The 23,481-nt window shown below is 45.6% G+C and overlaps 1 protein-coding gene across 4 annotated transcripts in view; it reads right to left on the reverse strand.

Moving 5' to 3' along the window:
* Positions 1 to 22,327, reverse strand: part of TBC1D4 (TBC1 domain family member 4) — a 198,951-nt gene extending 176,624 nt beyond the window's left edge. For 3 of the 4 annotated variants that reach the window (XM_040341378.1, XM_040341377.1, XM_040341376.1), the window contains exon 1: positions 21,399 to 22,327. In XM_040341378.1, coding sequence (XP_040197312.1) covers positions 21,399 to 21,836 — 438 coding nt within the window. In that variant the 5' untranslated portion in view covers positions 21,837 to 22,327. The remainder of the gene's footprint in view (positions 1 to 21,398) is intronic. The other variant, XM_040341380.1, reaches the window with a different exon arrangement.
* Positions 22,328 to 23,481: the final 1,154 nt, after the last annotated feature.

Genomic DNA, 23,481 nt, shown 5'->3' on the forward strand with positions numbered 1-23,481 from the left:
ATACTAGCTCATTATGCCTTTGTGTCTATAAAAATAAAAATAAATGACACCCTTTAAATGAATTAAAGTGATAACATAAATGTTCATGGCACTATTAATATGACATAATTAATACCAGTGCAGAAAAAATGTAAGGAAAAATAAAATGGAGTCGCTCTGACATCACCACGTTTGCACGTGTGAGGACCCGGAAGTTCGGGACGCACGCTTTTCCACAGTCCGGCCGGCTGTGTTTTTATGCTCGATACACATACATTTTAAAGAGATTGATGTAAGTACACAATCTGCTGTCTTTATAATAAATACCTACATACAGTATTACGCTATTGTGCTCCCCTTTGGTTTTCTTTATATGCTTTTGAACTCCATTTTGGGCCATTACTGAGTGGGGATATACATCATTGAGACTTCATTGGGAGAGGAAAGGATTGAATCTAGCCCTGCAGTGGAAATTGGATATCTATGTTATGCTGTTTTTAATTTGACTTGCGGTAAGAGTCAGTGTTACCCGTGGGTGGAGGTCTCCTGTCTTTACTGATCACTACGCCTGTGGATTTCTTTTTGCACCTTGGGATCTACTGCTGTTTTCATCAATATATTTTGGGACTATCTAAATCTTTTTGCTTTTTATCATATTTTTTCACATTTTATTTTTCCTTACATTTTTTCTGCACTGGTATTAATTATGTCATATTAATAGTGCCATGAACATTTATGTTATCACTTTAATTCATTTAAAGGGTGTCATTTATTTTTATTTTTATAGACACTCAATGTATGTCTTTTCACAATCTTAGAAGCGCGACTCCCTTTTGTTCCATATTTGTTTGATGTTGTATGACATCTTTGAGACGCAGCTAGTTTGGTTAGGTATTGGGGTATGCGCAATAACTTTTTCTTTGTTTCTCATTATGCCTTTGCCTTGCAGTTTTTTTTTTTTTTGGGGGGGGGGGTTTAAGAGGGTTTACTTTGTCTTTAAAGCGGGGGTTCACCCGTACATAACACTTTTTCCCCTTAGATGGATGCTCGTTTTGTCTAGGGGAATCCGCTAGTTGTTTTAAAATATGAGCTGTACTTACCGTTTACGAGATGCATCTTCTCTGCCGCTTCCGGGTATGGGCTGCGGGACTGGCCTATTTTGATTGACAGTCTTCCGAGAGGCTTCTGACGGTCGCATCCATCGCGTCACGATTTTCCGAAAGAAGCCGACGTTCGGCTTCTTTCGGCTACTAGTGACGTGATGGATGCGACCGTCGGAAGCCTCTCGGAAGACTGTCAATCAAGAAGGAACAACCGCTCCCGAAGACCCATACCCGGAAGCGGCGGAGAAGATGCATCTCGAAAACGGTTAGTACAGCTCATATTTTAAAACAACTAGCCGATTCCCCTAGACAAAACGAGCATCCATCTAAGGGGAAAATTGTTTAATGGGTGAACTCCCGCTTTAAATCTCAAGGTATAAGTGAAAACGATGCAGTTCACTGCAGCCTATTAATCGGGGATATTAGATACTTTGCGGACTCCAAAGTGAAAGCATCTATGTACGTTTGTGTTTATGACAATTTCCTGGACATGATCATCCGAGTCGTCCCAAATTTGCCCTCATGCGCGATAGTGCTCGATAGATTTTTTTCGGATGACCTTCATACCGCCGCATAGAAAATTGGTTGTCACAAGATCAATATCGGCTATAAGAGCCTGGTCATTAACTAAGAAAAAATTTGGATTGATCATTCGGGAAACTACATTTTTTTAGACAATTTCCTTAAGCGGAGTTCCGGCCACAATTTCACTTTTTAAATAAATACCCCTGTAATACACAAGCTTAATGTATTCTAGTAAAGTTAGTCTGTAAACTAAGGTCCATTTTGTTAGGTTGTTACAGCATTTAGACACTTTATAAAATAGAAATTGACTGGGGCCATCTTAAGTGTGGGCATCATGAAGCCAGACTGTATGACTTCCTGGATTTCAGCCTTGCAGATCTCGCACACGCTCAGTGCTGCACAAGCAGTGTCAGATCAGGTTTCAGCACCTGTGCTGTCCAAGTCACATGATTCTTTGAGACTGGGGAGTGCACAGACTCCTGGAAAGTTACACCCACTACATTCCCAGGAGTCTGTGCGGTGTAGGTTAGGAAGCATTAAGCACCTAGGTGCAGGAAGTGGGAAGATTAACTATTCTGCCTAGCAACAACACTTTGAAGGCATCTAAAAAAAAAAAAAAAAAAATTCGTAAAGGACTAATGACATTTTTTTAAAACTACTGATGTAATGTTATATTTATGGGTGGAACTCCACTTTACAGTATATTCTGGGCATTGGAAGTAATGGATGTCCAAGGGGCTGTACACAGTCTTGCTGAGAGTAGAGAGGACAATCCGCTGAAGTGCCAGAGTAGCGCTGTAAGCTTAGAGACTGCTCTATGGAGGGGACAGTTTGCGCTGTCACTGTAGGGTTATATAAAGTATTAAAGTACGTGAAAATGAAATAGGAAAACACTTCCATTTCTTTTTCTCAGCCATTATTCACAAGACCCATTGCTGCTTACTCCTTTAACAGTTAAAAGTTTATCGCTGGAATCCAGTGAGAGATTGGTAGTTACTGCTCCAGCAGTATGTGGATAAAACAAATAGATATGGTGAAATAAATGCACTTTTCACCCCAGAATAAACCAGTTATCTAAACACAAAGTGGGTGTTTTGCACAGAGGACAGTGAAGCTGGTGTTGTAACACTGCATGAAAACTCTTTTCAGGAGCAGCAAAATTAGACAGATTCCACGTGTCGCATACAGGGCAGCACAGGCACTTGAATGGGCTGCTCTATGCACGTTTGTTGTGGCAAAGAAGCTCAGGGATAATTTTGGCCCTGAGACGGATGGGATTTTACGTGTGCATTTCATCGCGTCTGAAAATAGCACCACATTTGGGGTGTCATTCAGGATGAATGGCACACAGCGCACACTTTGCCGCCAATTCATGTCACACACCCAGTGTGTTCAGAAAGAAAGCTACTTGACCCCCTTACATGTAGATTCGATATTATTTTAGCTAGTCAATTCCAGACAATAGCAACCTACATGCGTGCTATGCTCATTAACCATACATTAACTCTGTATTATTATATATTAGCATTTACAGCCAATAACAGCATTTTCCACTTAACTTCTAATGGGGGCTAAGGGCTTAAAGGAGTTGTAAAGGCAGAAGTTTATTTTTTTTATATCTTAATATATTCTATGCATTAAGATTATAAAAAAAAAAACTTCTGTGTGTAGCAGCCGCCCCAGCACCCCCTAATACTTACCTGAGCCCCATCTCTGCCCAGTGATGTCCATGATAGGCATGTGCATTTTGTTTCGTTCCGAATCGAAATTCGGACTAATTTTTCATTATTCGGACATTCGGATGCATACGAATTCCCGAATTGCAATATTAATGAATTTACCGAATCCGAACGAACGTTTTCGATTCCGAATCGAAAACCCGCGGACGAAATTCGATAGGAATTTATTTTTTATTTTTTTTCGAATTCCGATCGAATTTCGTCCGCGGGTTTTCGATCTGGAATTCGAAATTTTTTTTTTTTTTTTTTTCGAATTCCAATCGAATTTTGAAATTATATTCGAAAAGAGGCTATTTGTTGTCGAATCCGGTCAAAATACTTTCAAATTCGACCGGATTTTTCTAAATTCGGTCGAAAACGAACGAGTTCCGAAAACGAATTTAACACATGTAACGAACCTAACTTAAAGCGGTTGTAAACCGCATAAACTTTTTTTTTTTTCCCCAAACCTGCAATGCAAAAGGCATAATAGGCTAGTATGCACCGCATACTAGCCTATTATGAAATACTTACCTCGGAACGAGGTGTGTACCACTTACCTGGTCCACGCCGAGCAGGATGTCATCTTGCTCCGGCGTGTCTTCCGGGTATCGCCGCTCCAGCGCTGTGATTGGCTGGAGCGGCGATGACGTCACTCCCGCGCGTGCGCGCGGGAGATTTAAAATCGGCAGGGTCCGGCGATGCCGGTCCTTCAGCCGTGGATTCCCCCCTGCGCATGCGCCGCCCGCATTGCGGGGGTAATATCTCCTAAACCGTGCAGGTTTAGGAGATATTATCCTTACCTACAGGTAAGCCATGTTGTAGGCTTACCTGTAGGTAAAAGTCCAAATAGTGGGTTTACAACCACTTTAACGAAATTAATTAAATAACGAATTAAAACGAAACTAAACAAAATTTTCCCTTTTGCACATGCCTAGTCCATGAGTCCCTTGGCCATCCAGGACTCTCCTGCCAATTGGCTGAGATACAGCAGTGATATCTTTGGCTCCCACGGCTGTCAAAGTCGGTTAGCCAATCAGGAGCGAGAGGGGGTGGGGCTGAACGGCAGCTCTGTGTCTAAATAGACATACGGAGCTTCAGCTCCACTCGGGTACCCCACTAGCAAGATGCTTGCTGTGGGGCACTCGACAGGAGAGAGGGACCCAACCAAAGGAGGATCTGGGCAACCACTGCACAGAGAAGGGAAATATAACATGTTTGTAATTATTATTATTTTTTTTTTTTAATGAGACTTTACAAATCGCTTTGATATTTCACTACACACCAGTGTCTGCTTTATTGCTCTTGTAGGTGTCAATATTGAGTTGGCCCACCCTCTGCAGCTATAACAGCTTCAACTCTTATGGGAAGGCTGTCCACAAGATTCAGGAGTGTCTATGGAAATGTTTGATCATTCTTCCAGAAGCGCATTTGTGAGGTCAGGCACTGATGTGGATGAGAAGGCCTGGCTCGCAGTGTCCGCTCTAATTCATTTCAAAGGTGTTCTATTGGTTTGAGGTCAGAACTCTGTGCAGGCCAGTCAAGTTCCTCCCACCTAAACTCGCTCATCCTTGTCTTTATGGACCTTGCTTTGTGCACTGGTGCGCAGTCATGTTGGAACAGGAAAGGGCCATCTCCAAACTGTTCCCACAAAGTTAGGAGCATGAAATTGTCCAACCCCTGAAAAACAACCCCACACCATAATCTGATTTGGAGGGGTGTCCCAATACTTTTGGCAATATAGTGTGGATCTGAAAGTTTGGAGTGGAGGAACTTGACTAGTCTGCACAGAGTCCTGACCTCAACCCGATAGAGCACCTTTGGAATGAATTAGAGCAGAGACTGTGAGCCAGGCCTTCTCGTCCACATCAGTACCTGACCTCACAAAAAATGGTCAAAGATTCCCATAGACAAACCTTGTGGGCAGCCTTCCCAGAAGAGTTGAAGCCGTTATAGCTGCCAAGGGTGGACCAACTCAATACTGAACCCTATGGACTAAAGCCCTGTACACACGGCCAGGATTCTCGTCGGGGGAAAAAAAAAAAATTTGTTTTTCCTGACGAGATTCCTGGCAAGATTTTCTTGCCGGCCGAGTGTACACACGTACGATTCAAAATAACCGCCATTCTTTTAAATGGCACTAACGCGGAAGCTACCGCACATGCGTCAAAGTCATTTCCATGGAGACAGGTAAGTATACAGATGCTCGGGTTTCTCGGCAGGAAAACACTGCAGAGAATCACAACGAGAAAATAGAGAGCAGGTTCTCTATTTTTCTCGTCTAGTTTATGGGCAGTTTTCTCGATGAGAAGCCTCAAAGCCTCGTACACACGCTCGGTTTACTCGGCAAGGAAGCTCTACCAGCAGTTTTCTTGCTGGTTCTGGCCGAGAAAACCGCGCATGTGTACGAGGCTTTAGACTGGGGTGCCATTAAAGTTCATCTGCGTGTAAAAGGCAGGTGTCCCAATACTTTTGGCAATATCGGGTAAATTATCATTTACGGCCAATAACTGACTTTTCCATTTAACTTCCAGTGGGGGCTAAGGGCTTAATTACACTACACACCAGTGTCTGCGTTACTGATAATATTGCATGTCCTATTCCAAGCATCAGCATGTTAAACATAGTTACATTGTTCCAAATTGGACGAATGTAACTATGTATATGTCATACCTGGCTGATGCCACTAGAAGCTGGAAATCACAGAAGTAGACGCTGCTATTTCAATAATCCCCACTTGCTTCCAGGTCCCATACTGAGCGGCTGCCCTCTGCATTGTGAGTTCCGGAGGTTAGTTACTCGAGTCATGGGCAATTCAGAGAATGATTTGCATGTTCTGAATGAATGCAAAGTGTTCTCTGACATCACGCTCTCCACCTCGTCCAATTAGAGAACTCTTTGCATTCAGTCAGAAAATGCACAGCATTCTCTAAATTGTCACCTTGAGGGCCAGTTCACACCAGATGCAGTTCCGTGAGCTTTTTTTCTGCACAAAATGCATGCACAGTGTTTTCCATGTATTCCAATGGCTCTAGTTCACACCATGCAGTCAGTTTACGGTCAGTTTCTGCACTGGAAACTGACCAAAAAATAACTGCATGGTGCCAACTAGAGCCATTGGAATACATGGAAAACACTGTGCATGCATTTTGTGCAGAAAAAAAAGCTCACGGAACTGCGTCTGGTGTAAACTGGCCCTTAAAGGGAAATTTCCCTTAGCTTGGGGAATGAGATGAAGCTTTGCTGACCTCCCATCACTCAATCAAAGCAAAACACCCCCCCCCCCCCCTTTTCAATTTCCTTGCACATGATTAAGCATTTCACCACCTTCTCTAAATTAAAATACAATTTTACTGGAATGTGAACACCCTTGCCTTTAGTAAATCAACCCCTATATATTTTACAGATACCTATATAGTCATATGCAGGTTGTATAGTGCTGGCTTCCAATTCTGGGTGAGCTTTATATAAAGGTTTTTGTCCTTACAAGCAATGCAGTTTGTAACCAAGCTGTGACAGGAGAAGGTCATACTACAACTATTCCAGTGCTGTAATGGACACGGCTCTTTTACCTGCTACTGGTCTGTGGTTGGATGCAACTGCCGACATGCAACTGAAACCACCAACTGCCAGCTGGTAGAGAAACACAAAATAACTGAATGGACAAAGAAAACTAGTCAAACATCTAAAGGAAATCTATACAAACTTTTTTGGAAGTGTTGATTGATACCCTGGAAAAAATTAAAGTGATGCTAAAGGCAATAAAAAAAAAAAAAATTAAAAAATGTAAAGTCCATCTAAATCTACTAGTCTATCTTACACTACCCTACCGAGACAGTGCTGCTGTCCAAGTGTGGCTACATTGCTCCTCATTAAGGATGAGCTCCGGCGTGTTCGCACAATACACGTGCAGAGCCCGCCAGGAAGTCTGCACAGCGCTGCACTAATCACAGGCAGGGAGACATTTCCCGATCTCTGCAGCCGAGCATCGGGACGATGTCTCCCTGCCTGTGATTAGCACAGCGCCGTGCAGACTTCCTGGCAGACTCTGCACGTGTATTGTGCGAACACGCCGGAGCTCATCCTTACGCCTCATAGATAGAGGAGCCACGCTTAACCACTTCCCGACCGCCGCATGTATATGTACGTCCACAGAATGGCACGTACAGGCAAATGGGCGTACATGTACGTCCTTGCCTTCTAGCGGGTGGGGGGTGCGATCGGGACCCCCCCCGCTACATGCGGCGGTCAGATTCCCGCGGGGAGCGATCCGGGACGACGGCGCGGCTGTTCGTTTATAGCCGCTCCGTCGCGATCGCTCCCCGGAGCTGAAGAACGGGGAGAGCCGTATGTAAACACGGCTTCCCCGTGCTTCACTATGGCGCTGCATCGATCGTGTGATCCCTTATATAGGGAGACTCGATCGATGACGTCAGTCCTACAGCCACACCCCCCTACAGTTGTAAACACACACAAAGTGAACACTAACTCCTACAGCGCCCCCTGTGTTTAACTCCCAAACTGCAACTGTCATTTTCACAATAAACAATGCAATTTAAATGCATTTTTTGCTGTGGAAATGACAATGGTCCCAAAAATGTGTCAAAATTGTCTGAAGTGTCCGCCATAATGTCGCAGTCACGAAAAAAAAAAAAAATCGCTGATCGCCGCCATTAGTAGTAAAAAAATAATAATTAATAAAAATGCAATAAAACTATCCCCTATTTTGTAAACGCTATAAATTTTGCGCAAACCAATCGATAAACGCTTATTGCGATTTTTTTTACCAAAAATAGGTAGAAGAATACGTATAGGCCTAAACTGAGGAAAAAAAAAATTTTATATATGTTTTTGGGGGATATTTATTATAGCAAAAAGTAAAAAATATTAAATTTTTTTCAAAATTGTCGCTCTATTTTTGTTTATAGCGCAAAAAATAAAAACCGCAGAGGTGATCAAATACCACCAAAAGAAAGCTCTATTTGTGGGGAAAAAAGGACGCCAATTTTGTTTGGGTGCCACGTCGCACGACTGCGCAATTGTCTGTTAAAGCGACGCAGTGCCGAATCGCAAAACCTGGCCTGGGCATTTAGCTGCCTAAAGGTCCGGGGCTTAAGGCTCCATTCACACCTGAGCGACAGCGGCGTTCGGCGTACGCGGCGAATTTTGCCGCGAGTGTGAAACTTTCAATTTTTTTTTTTTTTTTAAACTCTTCCCATTGCCGTCAATGGGCGAACGCCAATGTCGCCTGAAAAAAAGGGTCCGGGACTTTTTTTCAGGCGACAGGCGTTCGGCGTCTATGAGATGTGAACCATCTCCATAGACAGCAATGGGAATTTTCCCCTCTAGCGGCAGAAGCGTCCGGCGTTTTGTCGCTCAGGTGTGAATGCAGCCTTAGTGGTTAAAGAGAGGAATTGTGTTGCTGGCTGGATCACTGGGTGAAAAAAAAACAGAAAACAAATTGCAGCAGCAACATCTAGAACTAGGTTCACACTGTTGTGGGTGCAGGACAACTTCTATATCACACAAGTTCCAGCACCTGCGGACAAACCCACACACTGGATAATGCAGCACGCTTTCAGGTGTGTGAAACCGTATGATGACAAAGCGTCATGCGCCCACGTTTAAAGGAAAAAGGGTCATATTATAGCAGACACTACTCTAATCTGTCTATGTGAGGATATTATTATACAAGTAATACTGAGCCAAATAAAGGAGTGCATAGCTTTTTATAAAAGAAAAACCTCACATACAACCAAGCCCTTATCGGTTTGTTTTCCTAATGTTTTCATGTGTTCAGTTGTGCTTTACCCGAGTACAATTGACTGCCTGGCTCTATAGTCTAACACCCACTCAGGTCTATTGATGCACCTGTTGCTAACAATTGGGAAAAAAGAGCAAATGCAGTACAACAAAAGGAAAGCATCACGCAATAGTTGAAGTCACATGGAACAGGCCTGACATGACTTGATACTGTATTTCAGGAATAAGCAATTAGCGGACCGCCAGCTGTTGCAAAACTACAAGTCCCATCATGCCTCTGGGTGTCATGCTTATGGCTGTCAGAGTCTTGCTATGCCTCATGGGACTTGTAGTTCTGCAACAGCTGGAGGTCCGCTAATTGCATATCCCTGCTGTATCTGAAAGGCAACCAATTCATACATACTACAGTTAATATTCATGCCGAGTGCCCACTACAGCACGGATCGGCTCACAGCAGGGGTCCGGCGAGTCCCCATTCACCGTTTCAGGTCCGATTTCAGTCTAAATTTGGACCTGACCAGAAGACGCACAGGACTCCTGTGAAATTCGCACCAGATACGCTCCGGAGATGTGTGAACCGGATCCATAGAGGGCCGCTCATAATCTCCTGCCATGCAAATCGGATGCATAGAGAGCAGCATCCAATTCGCAATAGTGTGAACCCGGTCTAAAGCCTCATACACACGATCGGATTTTCTGACAACAAATGTGTGATAACAGATTTACTGGCAGGATCAACAGGGAGCCAAGACTAAAATGTGGAATTTCATTATTTTGTCTTTAGTACTGCTATGGTGAAGTGCGCAGTCAGATGTAACGCTGGTAGTTGTGCTCAAAATCAGAAGAAATTATTTGTATGACCACAACATTTTACACAGACTTGTAAGGCATGTGTGTACAGTGCACTGTACTATCGTAATAACACCCATAGTAAACATGACCTGACTTTACTTTCCACTGCTGTAACTTGGATGTGAGCTTCCAGAGCTAGTTCTCAGCATAAATGGAAGGGCCGGAGAAACACGCACAGAGCGAGAAGAGCGCACACACACACGCCATTCATCATCACTCAGTCCCACCTACTTTTGCAATCTTTCCTTTTCATTCCATACCCTTGAACTGTTCACTGTGCAATCTGGTGTCTACACAATGAAGCCAGACAAGGTCAGTGGGGCTCTTGGACATACGAACCTTGAATTATTATCTAGCTGCTAGTAATGGCAATGAGAAAATCAAGCAATCCGATGACATCTGGGATGCATATATCAAAGATCGGTGTCACCTAAATCAATCAGATTCTACTTTTAAAACGATAAACACATAACATGGCATGAATGGGGGGGGGGGGGGGGTGGAGTTTATTATTACTGCCCCAACACCAATGATGGTGTTGCTGCCACTGTCACGCATGGGTGGGGGGGTCTGGCAGGGCTCATTGCTGCCCCTGAAACTAATGCCGAGGATTACTATTGCTTCCCATCAGGTCGCCATCAGGGGGGGTACAGGCATTACACCTGTAAGGGGCCCGGCTGCCCCCTCCCGTTTTTTTTTTGCATTACACCTGTAAGGGGCCCAATGGTTCCCAGGGCCCCTTACAGGCCCGGCTGGCCCCCCTCCTGTTTTTTTTTTGCATTACACCTTATTATCTCGCGTCAGGAGAGAAGAGATTACACTTGTTTATTTTTTTCGTTAGCATCCCCTCCAAAATTGGGGACGGCTGCCCTGCTTCTCATTACACCAATCAAGGGGAGTATACTAATGTTGCCTTTACTCTGAGCTAAACGCACATCCTAGAAACACTTGCAAGGCCATGTTTGACCGTGCACCATTTCTATACATGCTGGTGTAAGAGGGAGAAACTACAGTATGTAGGGTTCCTTCCTGTTATTTGCACGTCTTTTCTGGGTTTTATTAAAATACTGATGCCCATTGCCTGACATTTTTGCAATGGAATAAAAAAATAAAAATTTGATTTAGATGCAGCACTCCACTTGACTTTTAGATATAAATGTGGCCCATGGGCCCTTTTAAAGGCCTCTTTGCACACTAGGGCCCAGATTCTCAAAGGACTTACGACAGCGTATCGCCATGTACGCCGTCGTAAGTCCGAATGAGAGCCATCGTATCTATGCGGCTGATTCTTAGAATCAGTTACGCATAAATTCGGCTAAGATACGAGCGGCATAAGTCTCTTACGCCGTCGTACCTTAGTTGCAAATTTACGCTGGCCGCTAGGTGGCGCTTCCGTAGTTTTCCGCGTCAAATATGTAAATGAGCTAGATACGCTGATTCATGAACGTACGTGCGCCCGGCATATCAAGATCATCATTTATGTAAGACATACGCCGGCGTAAAGTTACCCCTCATAAAGCAGCGGTAAGTCATGTTAGGTATGGACGTCGGAAACGTACAAACAGCGTCGTGTTTTACGTCGTTTGCGTAAGTCGTCTGTGAATGGGGCTGGACGTAAGTTACGGTCACGTCGACTAGGCATTGAGCGGGCGTAATTTAATTTGAAAATTTGACGCGATACTGAGCATGCGCGCGAATGCGCCGTTCGAAAAAAGCGCCATTTACGTGGGGTCATGATTAGTTTACATAAAATACGCCCCCTTGTTCCTCATTTGATTTAGGCGCGCTTACGCCGGCACATTTACGCTACGCCGCCGTAACTTTAGACGCAAGTGCGTTGTGAATACAGCACTTGCCTCTCTAAGTTGCGGCGGCGTAGCGTAAATACGATACGCTACGCCCGCTTACATTTACGCCGCCCTACGTGAATCTGGGCCTAGGCGTTTAGCCTGCATGTGTCCAATCCTGTCATTTTAGTGCGCTGGGGAGGCATAGGTGCCTGCAGCCTTTCAAAGTCTATGCCAGGCTGAACTATGCTGCGGCTGGAGGTTGTAGCAAGTGGTACTAGCATTTAGCACCACAGCGGAACCTTCGATTGAGAGTAACGCAGTTTACCAATGTTGCACAGTACGAGTTTTTTTTTTTTTTTTACCTTAACTCAGTTTGCGAACGTTGTCTCGCAAGACGGGCAGGATTCAAGCCTCTGGGGTGTGTTGGACCGCATTTGGCCAGAGGTGCAGAAATGCTCGGCGACACTTCGTTCCCAAGTGTCTACAGCGCCCCCCGCACTTCTGGCCACATGCGGTACTGCATAGGCAAACGGTGGCAGTGAATGAATGAATGAAAAACTTATAAAGCGCGGCGCATGCGAACTGAATCGCTTCTGGGCGCTAGTTGTTCGTGTCTCATGACATCAAAAGAGCAGAGTTTTGATCCGTCTTCTGAAAGTCAGGTGGTTTTCCTCCAACCGAATGCTGGTTGGTAAAGCGTTCCATAGTCTAGGACCCTGAAAAGCAAACCTTCTTTCTCCTTTGGACTTGTATTTGGTACCCTGACCAGATTTTGGTCGGTGGATCGCAGAACGCGATTCGAATTGTGAGGTTCTATCTTGTCGCAAAGATATTGCGGAGCCTTCCCATGGATGCACTTATGTGTCAGGCAGAGTGCTTTAAATGCAATTCTGTCTTTTACTGGCAGCCAGTGAAGGGTTCTCAACGAAGGTGAGATTGATTCCCATTTTTTTCACCAGTCTGGCGGCCGTATTCTGAACGACTTGCAGACGGGAGATTTGGTACTTTGGGAGTCCGAGGTACAGGGCGTTAGCATAGTCCAGTCTGGAATTCACGATTGTTCCCACCACGACTGCTACGTCTTCTTGGGGGGGGATAAATGGAATAAGTCTGCGTAGTAGGCGCAACAGATGGTGCGCTCCGCTGACTACTGACCCTATTTGTGCGTCCATTGTCATGAAGGTGTCGAAGATGACCCCGAGACTTTTGACTTTGGAGCTAGGGGTGATGATTTGGCCCAGAATGGGCGGGGGTGTCCAGGTTGTTGCCAGTTGACTCTTTCGGCTGGCGTGAAACATAAGGAGTTCTGTTTTTGAACTGTTGAGTTTAAGATAACTCTTAGTCATCCAGTTTTCTATCAAAGAGAGACATTTCTCTAAACTGAGATGATGATCCTTTTTGTTGCAGATGCGAAAATACAGTTGCGTATCGTCTGCATAAGAGTGATAGAGTAGTTCTTGGCTACTGATAATATCAAAGAGAGGGCGAAGATAGATGTTGAAAAGCACCGGTGACAGGGGGGATCCTTGGGGGACTCCACATGACACCGTGCGCTTTTCCGACGTGAAACAACCCAATTTAACTGTTTGTGATCGGTTTTCAAGAAAGGAAGAAAACCATGGTAAATCACCTTCTGCGACTTCTGCTACCTTGGCTAGTCGCATCAGTAACAGTTTGTGGTCTACCGTGTCAAAGGCTGCGCTTAGGTCCAGCAGAACCAGGAGACAAGATTCTCCTTCGTCTGCGGCCTCGAGGGCATCGTCCCATATTTTGAGTAAGGCCGTTTCTGTCCCGTGTCCGGGACGGAAGCCTGATTGTAATGGATCCAGTAGATTGTGGGTATCTAGATGCTGTTGCAGCTGTTGTACCACTACTTTCTCCATTATCTTGGAGAGAACATTTAGGCCTGTTATGGGACGGCGGTGAGTTGGGTCCTTGGGATCCAGGTTAGGTTTTTTCAAGATGGGCTGGATTGTGCCCTCTTTCAACAGGGATGGCACTGTGCCTTCCTTAAATGACTGGTTTATAAGCTGTGTGATGGGTGGTGCCAGGATGTCGGCACATTCCTTCAGCAGTTTGGTGGGGATGATATCATTGGGCGATGTGCTGTTCCGCAAAGCACCAATGATATTTTTTGTAGTATCGATGGAGATCGGTTCTAGAGTGAACTTTGTTGATTGTAGAGCGTTTCTGTGGGTGTTTTGTGGTTGATTGACGGTGGGGTTGAGGGGGGTATTGTTTTGCATGATGCTTTCCCGGATTCTTTCAATTTTGTTGATGAAGAAATCCGATAGTTCATTGCAGAACTCTTGGGTGTCTGAGTTGGGGACTTCAAGACATCCTGGATTCATGGTCTGGGTGACCATCTTGAAGAGTTCGCGGGGGCGGTTTAGGGCGCTGTTAATCGCCATAGAAAAATGATGTTTCTTGGCTTTGAAGATTTCTTTATGATATCGTGTTGTTATTGCCTTGTAGATGATGAGGTTATCCTCTGCAGGACTTCTTTTCCAGGCGGCTTCCGCCCTTCTGCGCTCTTGCTTCAGAAGCGACAGCTGGTTGTTGAACCAGCCGGACTTTCTTTTTCGGATGCAGGCTTTGCGTTTCGGTGCTACTAAATCGGCTGACTGTAGCAGGGCTGCGTTTATGGCATCCAGTGTATCTGCGGCTGTGTGATGTGGATGGATTGTTTTGATTCTGTTTCCCAAGGTAGATTTGAAGAGTTCCGAATGGAGCTTCTTCTGAGATCTAGCCCAGTGTATTGTCACCGGCTTGGGTGCTTTTATCACTGGGGGAATTTTGGAGATTATGAAATTAATTGCATGGTGGTCTGTCCATGGAACGGATTATCTGAGTTTCCATTATTGCCTATGGGGAAACTCGCTTTGATATACAAGTATTCTTCTGGAACAAGTTATGCTCCTAATCCAAGGTATTACTGCATTTGCATTCACGGGCAGAAGCCCAGAATGTAGGTATTCTGAGAATAGGTCCCTGAACACTTAGACCCTATACACGACTACAACAAGGTACAGCTTTTAGCTGCATCATATTTCAGCCTGCCATTGGCTTCAGGCAGTGGCGCCATTATATTCTGCTCAGTTATCAGGGTCAGTTTGCAAAGTCTATTAGACATTCAAGCAAACAAGCCACAGCAATGCTGTCTAAATACCTAAAAATACAGAGACTAGTATATAGACAGTTTTCAGCAAAAGTGTAATTAAATTCTAAAATACGTTCACAAGACCTAGTGGCAGCTAAAGTAAAAATGAAAATGTCAGAGTGTAGCACAGGGCTAGGGGGAATCTCTGGCCTGCATATGAAGTGTAAACTTCAGCCTATAGGGAAATTCAGCATCAGGAATCAGTGAGCTGTACAATGGGGTCATTACACAAGGAACATTCTACTTATATCAGGCCCGGAGAACCAGGGAAAATGACAAATACATACAATTAGACATTGCCCTGAAACTCATCATTTGGGTGATTTACATCATTTACTTCTACTGCCCTTTAATGGTAATGAATATTAAGCACTACACTGTATTAATGCTACCTGGGAGAAAATACAATAATTAGAAGATTTTTATAAGATAAAGTTACAAGCCTATAGGAAAAACAAAGCATGTGTTGTTTTAGTTAGACTAGTGTACTAGTAACTTAAAGTGGTTGTAACCCCTTAAGTGCTCAGGTGATACACAGAGATTAAACAAATCCTCCTACATACGTTGTACCTGTCTTCTCTTCACCCAATCAAAGTCCAAAATTAAAAAAGCTTGTCTGAGCTGTCAGAAAACAAAACAAGGGGTGGAGAGCCTTAAAAGCCAATGTAAACCCTCACATATACCCAGTGAAGTGAACAGCCTTAGATGATACAGAGATGAAACAAATCTTCCTACATAAGTTTTACTTGTATATCTGCTGTCCGAACATGGTGTTAGAAATGTTTCTTCCTGTTTCAGCAGTTGGAGGGGAGTCTGGGCGTACACTGTGTGTGAGCTGATTGGATGAAAGGCACAAACTACCCCTCCACATAGGCAGAGATGCAAAGAAACTTGCAGAGCTGTACTGTGAATAGACAAGCTCTCTGCTTATCAGTCTCTAAGTTACAACCCCGACACAAATTTGCAGCTGCTTTTATCTCTTGTGTCGGAGCGCTTGTCAGAAGTTATCATGCTAACAGAGAAACAGAGCAGCAGAAAGATACTGGACTTAGAACTTTGGAGAGAAAACACTACATATATATGTGCCCAGGGCAGATTTCATGAATGGGGTTTACATTTACTGTAAATTACACACCACAGAGCTCATTGGAGGGGAGGGAAGGGACTCCAAATACAGCACACAGGAACAGAGCTGAGGCGGTCAATTAAAGCCTGTGTGCTGGATATCTCTTCTGTCATCTTTTTTGTCTTGGTGTCTGGAAAAAGATTTGTCATGGATGGTCTACCAGCATGACAATGACCCAAAACATACCGCCAAGGCAACAAAGGAGTGGCTCAAGAAGAAGCACATTGCCAGTCTCCAAACCTTAATCCTATTAAAAAAACATTAGGAGGGAGTTGAAACTTTGAGTTGCGAAGTGACAACCAAGAAACCTTAAGGATTTAGAGAAGATCTGTAAAGAAGGGTAGACCAAAAGCCCTCCTGAGATGTGTGCAAACCTGGTAAACAACTATAAAACATCTTGCCAGCAAGGGTTTCTCCACCAAGTACTAAGTCATGTTTTGCGGGGACCAAATACTTATTCTACTCATTGAACTGCAACTTAATTGATAACATTTGCATTGTGTTTTTTCTGGATTTTTGTCTGTCTCGGTCATTTAATATACACCTACTGTATGATACAAATTATAGACCCTTCATTTCTTTGTAAGTGGGCAAAATTACAAAGTCTGCAGGGGATCAAATAATTAATTTTCCCCACTGTATCGGAGAGGCAGAAATTGCTCAAAGAACCTCAAACCTAATGCAGATAGATATTTCCCTCATGTTGGGTATATCTTACAAGTGAATACAATTAGCAAATCATTCTAAGGTCTCCAATTTTCTCATACATGAAATAAAATAGATGTCTTAATTGGGGAGGGGGTTCAACCGATATTCTTTCAGGGCTGATATTCTGACCATTACCATCACTTGCCACCAGATGCAGTATGTCCATTGCCACTGTCACCTGCCACCCACATGCAGCCTGTCACTACTTTCACTACTTCTGCCAGCCTCTCCCGGCGTCTGAGCGGGTAAAAATCCACATGCAGCCCTGCTGTGGTGGCCGAACAGCGGTAATGTGAGGGGGCAGTTAGAGATGATGTCTTCTCTCTGCTGCCCGCCACACCGCTGACAAAGACTGGCAGAGAATGCAGCGAGCACCATGCAGGGACAGGGGGAGGATGTCTGAGTGGTAACATCGGTAAGTTTCTGAACGATACCAATTAGAAAAAAAAAAAGGGGGAGAAAATCACCCGCTCCAATAATCGGTCAGGTCCACTGAAACAACAATTATCAAAATCACTTTTTATTTACCATGAAGTTTGTCAATAAAACACCTAAAACAGACAAGTAAAACCCCAGCTGATACTATGGAAGGCAAGGATCTTATTGCACTGGGCCTCATCATATTTTTTATTTAACCAAAAACTGCATTTCTTTCCCCATCAGGAGGCGGCCAATAATGGCAGCCCAATATTTCCTTCAATAATGGGTCCTTTTATGGATTGTGGGGGACCAAAAAAATATATATATATATATTATACAAAGTAAAACCCCACAAAGGCCTAGTAGCACCATTACAATGTCCAGGGAAGCAATCCTGTATGAAGCATTTCCATAAGGTAGAGATCTCCTTCTGATATAGAAGAGAAGTCCACTTCACCTAGAGCAGCGTCTCTCAACCTTTTAACATGGAAGTATCCTTAAAGCGTGATGCCCATTATGATATCATGCACAGGCCTTCCCGCGCTGCAGTGCATATACTGAGATTTATATTACAAGCCTCAATCAATGACAAGCTACCGAAAGCATTAGGGATGACATACAATCTTATCACCATGGTCTGATGCAATGCTGATGACCGACCAAGGAAATAAGTCTTACATTTGATCAATATGGAAGAAAAGGTCAATAAGATACTTGCTGACCAAATTCAGATTTAAGCCTCAAAACAAAATAAATGCAGTACATATATAGGATATAAAGGGATTTAAATAAAATCAGGCAATTAAACGTTCAGGCCCATCCGTCCGACATGGACGGATGGGGACGTATCGCCATCCATCTGATTTTGGAGGATCGGATGTCAGCGGACATGTCTCCGCTGACATCCGACGTTCCATAGGACTGCAGGCGGACCTGAACTGTCCGATCGTGTGAAAGGGGCCTAAAATGTTGAATTGTGCCATCTTCATTGGCCAAATATTGTGGCCTTATGTTTATCAATTGCATTCTTACTTACTAAATAAAATATTAACTAAATAAATAAAAATAGTCTATTGGTTGTTTATGTTACATTTACAGGGGCAGCTGCCAGCAAGAATTAGTGGGTTAGATTTACTATAACTGGCGCACACAGACTCTTATGCAGCTGTGCATTGTAACTAATTAGCTGCTATATTTACGGCCCCTTTCACACTGACAGACTGATCGGGTCCATCTGTCAGTTTTTCAGGTGGACCGGATCATACCATTCATTGCTCTCTATGGAGCGTCAGGTGTCAACGGACATGTGTCCATTGACGCTAAAAAACAGACGGATGGGGGATCGGTTCCCCAACCATCTGGCAGATCCGATCGGATGAAAACGGACAGGCATTTCCAGCCAACAGCCCCATAGAGAACAGCAGGCTGTGTCCGTTCTGCATAGGTGGAGGGGACAGATTCCCTGCTGAGCAGGTGGATACACAGGTGGACTCCGCCAGTCTAAAAGGAGCCTTAGGCACACTGGGGCAGGGGGTTGTTTCGGCCACTGGCGGGTCACTTTTAACCCCCATGGCAGCCAACGAAAGGGTTAAAAGCGCCACTGCCAAAGCGCTTTGCAGGCGCTTTGTCAGGGGTGCCTATTGAATTCAATGGCATGGGCGGTGTATACACTGCTCCTGCACCGCCACAAAGATGCTGCTAGTAGGACTTTTATTTGCGTCCTACAAGAGCACCAGCCAGTGTGAAAGCACTCTGGCTTTCACACTGAGGCTGCTGAAGGGGCAGTTTCCAGGCGCCTTTCATCGCAAAAACACCTGTTAAACGCCTCAGTGTGAAAGCGGTCTTAAGAATAAGTTCACCTTTGTAAAAATAAATAAATGCACATCTTTTAGCAAGTGAAAAAAATTATTGATTAGGAGCCAGCCTATAAAGCAATGCACCCACGAATAGCAGATCAGGGGTGCAATCTCAGGATGTTCCAGACTATTAGTGCAGCTGTCTGCCCATACCTCGTACAGGCAGGCAGTAGGAGGGGGGGGTCGACCGATTATCAGTGTGGCTAATATTCACTTTTTTTGAAGCATCAGTGACAAACTTACCGACGTTACCGATATTGCTTTAAGGGGTAGTACTGGGGTGATGCCTGTAGCTGCAGCTGTTCTTTAGAGCAGACGGTCGGCTTTCTTGTAATAGCAACCAATGCGGCTCAGCAGACGATCGGCTTACAAGCAGCGAGAGGGAACATCCCCCCCTCCAGCCGCCTTCCACCGATCCGCCCGGGTCCCCATCCCACCGGGAGGCCAGAGCGAACAGCTGCCGCGACCGCCGGCTGGCCAAAGACCCGAACAAAGCTGATCCGCTTTGTTCGGGTCTCGTATCCAGTAACCCGGTAGCGATGTCATGATATCACTTCCGGGTTACTGGCATCCTAAAGGCACCAGTTTTAAAAAATAGAAAGTATTCAAAAATGCCCATCTATAGACCCCTGTGCTGTCTATTACTGTCTCGAGGAATATTTACATTCCTTGTGACAGCAATAAAAAATAAATAAATTATATTAATTTTGACAGTGGGTGAGGGGAGAAGATCCTCAACCCACTGTCACAACAGGGATTGCTGAACTGGTAACATGTTACACCCGGAATACAGGTGTAACATGTTATCAAAAGGGAACTTATCCTTTAAGGCCCCTTTAACACGACCGGTTTGATCAGGTCTGCCTTTGGTTTTTTTTTCATTTACCTGATCGGATAGTCCATTTACCTCTGTGTCCCTTAACACTCACCCACTTAACACTTAACACTCACCCACTTCTGATTCCGGCTGCCAAGCACAAATAAGATCGGTTCTCCTCCGTGTAAGCGGATCGGAGGTAGTCGGGTAAAAAAACGGACAGCGGAGTCTGTATACACCCGACTGCCCATAGAGCAGAGTGGGCTCGGTCCCTGTCCACTCTGCATAAACTGAGCAGACACAGACTTGTCATCCACCCACTGATCAGCGGACAGATCCCTGCAATCGAAATGGAAGGCGCCTTATTGTCAAAACTGAACAAGTTAGAAGCTGATCGGTAGAGATGGGCCCAGGCGTGTTCGGGATCCCACCTGCCCGATCCCGCCAGGAAGCTGAAACCGCACACGGCTAATCACAGGCAGGTGCGGATCGAGAAATATCTCACTGCCTGTGATTAGCCGTGTGCAGTGTCGGCTTCCTGGCGGGATTGGGCCAATAGGATTCCAAACACGCCTGAGCCCATTCCTACTGATTGACTACTATGCACAGCTCCACCAGATTCTGTGTGCAACAGTTTTAGTAATTCTCCTCCAGTATATTGTTGCTGGCGGACCTAAACACTGCATGCAGACTGTGTGTGTGTATGCAGAGTGTGTGTGTGTGTGTATGCAGGTGTGTGTGTGTATCAACATGACAGCTGCTGCACAGTTTGCATGCAACAGCAGCTGTCAGATTTGTATTATCTTCAAATCAATGGCCAGCAGTTACATACAAATAGAGCCTCTGGCCAACCCTGGCTGCAGAATGTGTGCGCCCAGTGACAGCGTTTCTGTGGAGTTTTTGGCCGCAGTTAATTGGCCAGTTTGTATGCGGCCAAAGCACAGAGGGCAGCCGGTCCCAGAGATGGTGTATAGCCGCCTCTGACCGTAGAAAACTGTCCCCCCATGCGATTGTAGGCTTACAGTGTGCACTGAAGCAATAGTTTGCATCTTCTGCGGGTTTTATTTTGCTGATCTTTCACTTTTAGTTGAGCAGCAGCAAGAATAGCTGAGACACAAGATGATGTGATGTTTGCATACATACGAGCATGATGAGATCATAGCAACAGCACTTTGTGAGCTGCACACAGAAAAGTGTCAACTTCAAAATACAATTCAGCAACACAGTCCTTAATGTAGAACATTATCAATCATCAAGAAAAGCGTAGTGCAGCAAACCAAAAGGTTGCCTGGTTTGTATTGACAATTTGACTTCACCCAAGGGACTCACCAGCACTTCCTAGTTCTCTCTGACAGCAATACAAAGCTGTCACATGGTAGCATTAGGCCAAAACAAAACACATGTATCACATGCACGTCACCAATCATGCTTAGAAAGAACTTTTATACTAAGGATAGCGCAACCTTCATTCATACTGGTCATCTAAGGTCACTTTGTGTAACTTTGTACAAAAGTGTGATGACATGCAATCGCTTGGCTTTTTTTTATACCATTTATAGGAGGAATTGTGAAACTTCTCACCTGACTGGGGTCAGTAGCCTTGAAGACGTGACAGGTCATCTCAGACTCTGGGTTATCAGGCTGAGATTTAATCAAGTAGGCAAAGTAAGAGGGGTCTTGGGTGTTGTGGATGAAGCGAGCGATGTGCTGTGCTTTGTGTTCGAAGATAAAGACCGCCGTGTTGCCATTCAAGGCTGGCACACAACGAAGGTGCGGGGCCACTAGCAACAACTGCACCTCGCGACAAGGGGCCACGAAACCGGGGGGCTCCTGTCTTTCGGCCCTTCTGCGAATTTCTGCCACTAGCCATGGCAGCATGGGCAAAGTCGTCCTACGGTCCAGAGATGACCACCCAACGTACCACAGGCGGAATTTCTTATCCCCTTTGGTCGTCCTATCGGGGACTGGTTGCTCCTCCAACAGGGGGTGACACTGGTCTGCTGAACTTCTCCTCTCCATGATTGCTCCTCAGGACAACACAGATCCTAGTAGTAAAACACAAAAAGAAATGGGCAGTGTGCGGATCCTTGCAGTGGGACAGATGGAAGGCTTAGCTGTGGAAGGGGTCTTGTCTAAATCCAGACATGGAAAAGTCTTTAGAAGGCACAGGAAGAAACAAGGTGTGGGGCAGGATGGCTCAGCTCAGGCACATGGCAGGGGCATGCACAATTGCGTCTCTGGGATCTCCTTCCCCATACAAGCCCTGTGTGGACTGAGCTTCCTTCTCCCCTCCCTCTACAAGCAGATCGTCATGACAGATCCTGCAGATCAGCTTCTTCCCCACCTCCTGGGTTAGGCTGCCTGCCCACTGCTCCTCATTGTCTGCCCTCCAGCTCCAAGCACGCTGACAGCGGATGGGACATACAGTGAGGCTGCAGATTTCTTCCCAGGAATCCCCTTCTGTATGGAGGAAAGCCCTGATTGGTGTGACAGCAGCCCCAGCCACTCACTCTCCCTCTCTCACTCCTCCCTGCAGCCCCCACCTCTTCCTTCCACAGCATGGAGGGTGTCTGCTTTCATATACACACCCCCTGCCTGCCACAAGTTTCATTACCTCAACTATCCCCACTTCCCCGGCCCCGCAGTGTGAAAGAGAGGGCTCCATAGTGAGAGCTGTGTGCTCTGAGGGGAGAGAGCTCCATGCTGAGAGATGTGTGCTCTGTGGGGAGAGAGCTCCATGCTGAGAGATGTGTGCTCTGAGGGGAGACAGCTCCATGCTGAGAGATGTGTGCTCTGAGGGGAGAGAGCTCCATGCTGAGAGATGTGTGCTCTGTGGGGAGAGAGCTCCATGCTGAGAGATGTGTGCTCTGAGGGGAGAGAGCTCCATGCTGAGAGATGTGTGCTCTGAGGGGAGAGAGCTCCATGCTGAGAGATGTGTGCTCTGAGGGGAGAGAGCTCCATGCTGAGAGATGTGTGCTCTGTGGGGAGAGAGCTCCATGCTGAGAGATGTGTGCTCTGAGGGGAGACAGCTCCATGCTGAGAGGTGTGTGCTCTGAGGGGAGACAGCTCCATGCTGAGAGGTGTGTGCTCTGAGGGGAGAGAGCTCCATGCTGAGAGATGTGTGCTCTGAGGGGAGAGAGCTCCATGCTGAGAGGTGTGTGCTCTGAGGGAAGAGAGCTCCATGCTGAGAGATGTGTGCTATGAGGGGAGAGAGCTCCATGCTGAGAGATGTGTGCTCTGAGGGGAGACAGCTCCATGCTGAGAGATGTGTGCTCTGAGGGGAGAGAGCTCCATGCTGGGAGATGTGTGCTATGAGGGGAGAGAGCTCCATGCTGAGAGGTGTGTGCTCTGAGGGGAGAGAGCTCCATGCTGAGAGGTGTGTGCTCTGAGGGGAGAGAGCTCCATGCTGAGAGGTGTGTGCTCTGAGGGGAGAGAGCTCCATGCTGAGAGGTGTGTGCTCTGAGGGGAGACAGCTCCATGCTGAGAGGTGTGTGCTCGGAGGGGAGAGAGCTCCATGCTGAGAGGTGTGTGCTCTGAGGGGAGAGAGCTCCATGCTGAGAGGTGTGTGCTCTGAGGGGACAGAGCTCCATGCTGAGAGGTGTGTGCTCTGAGGGGAGAGAGCTCCATGCTCTGAGGGGAGAGAGCTCCATGCTGAGAGATGTGT

The sequence above is a fragment of the Rana temporaria genome, chromosome 2 (genome assembly GCF_905171775.1).
Source record: "Rana temporaria chromosome 2, aRanTem1.1, whole genome shotgun sequence".
In the NCBI taxonomy this organism is placed as follows: domain Eukaryota; kingdom Metazoa; phylum Chordata; class Amphibia; order Anura; family Ranidae; genus Rana; species Rana temporaria.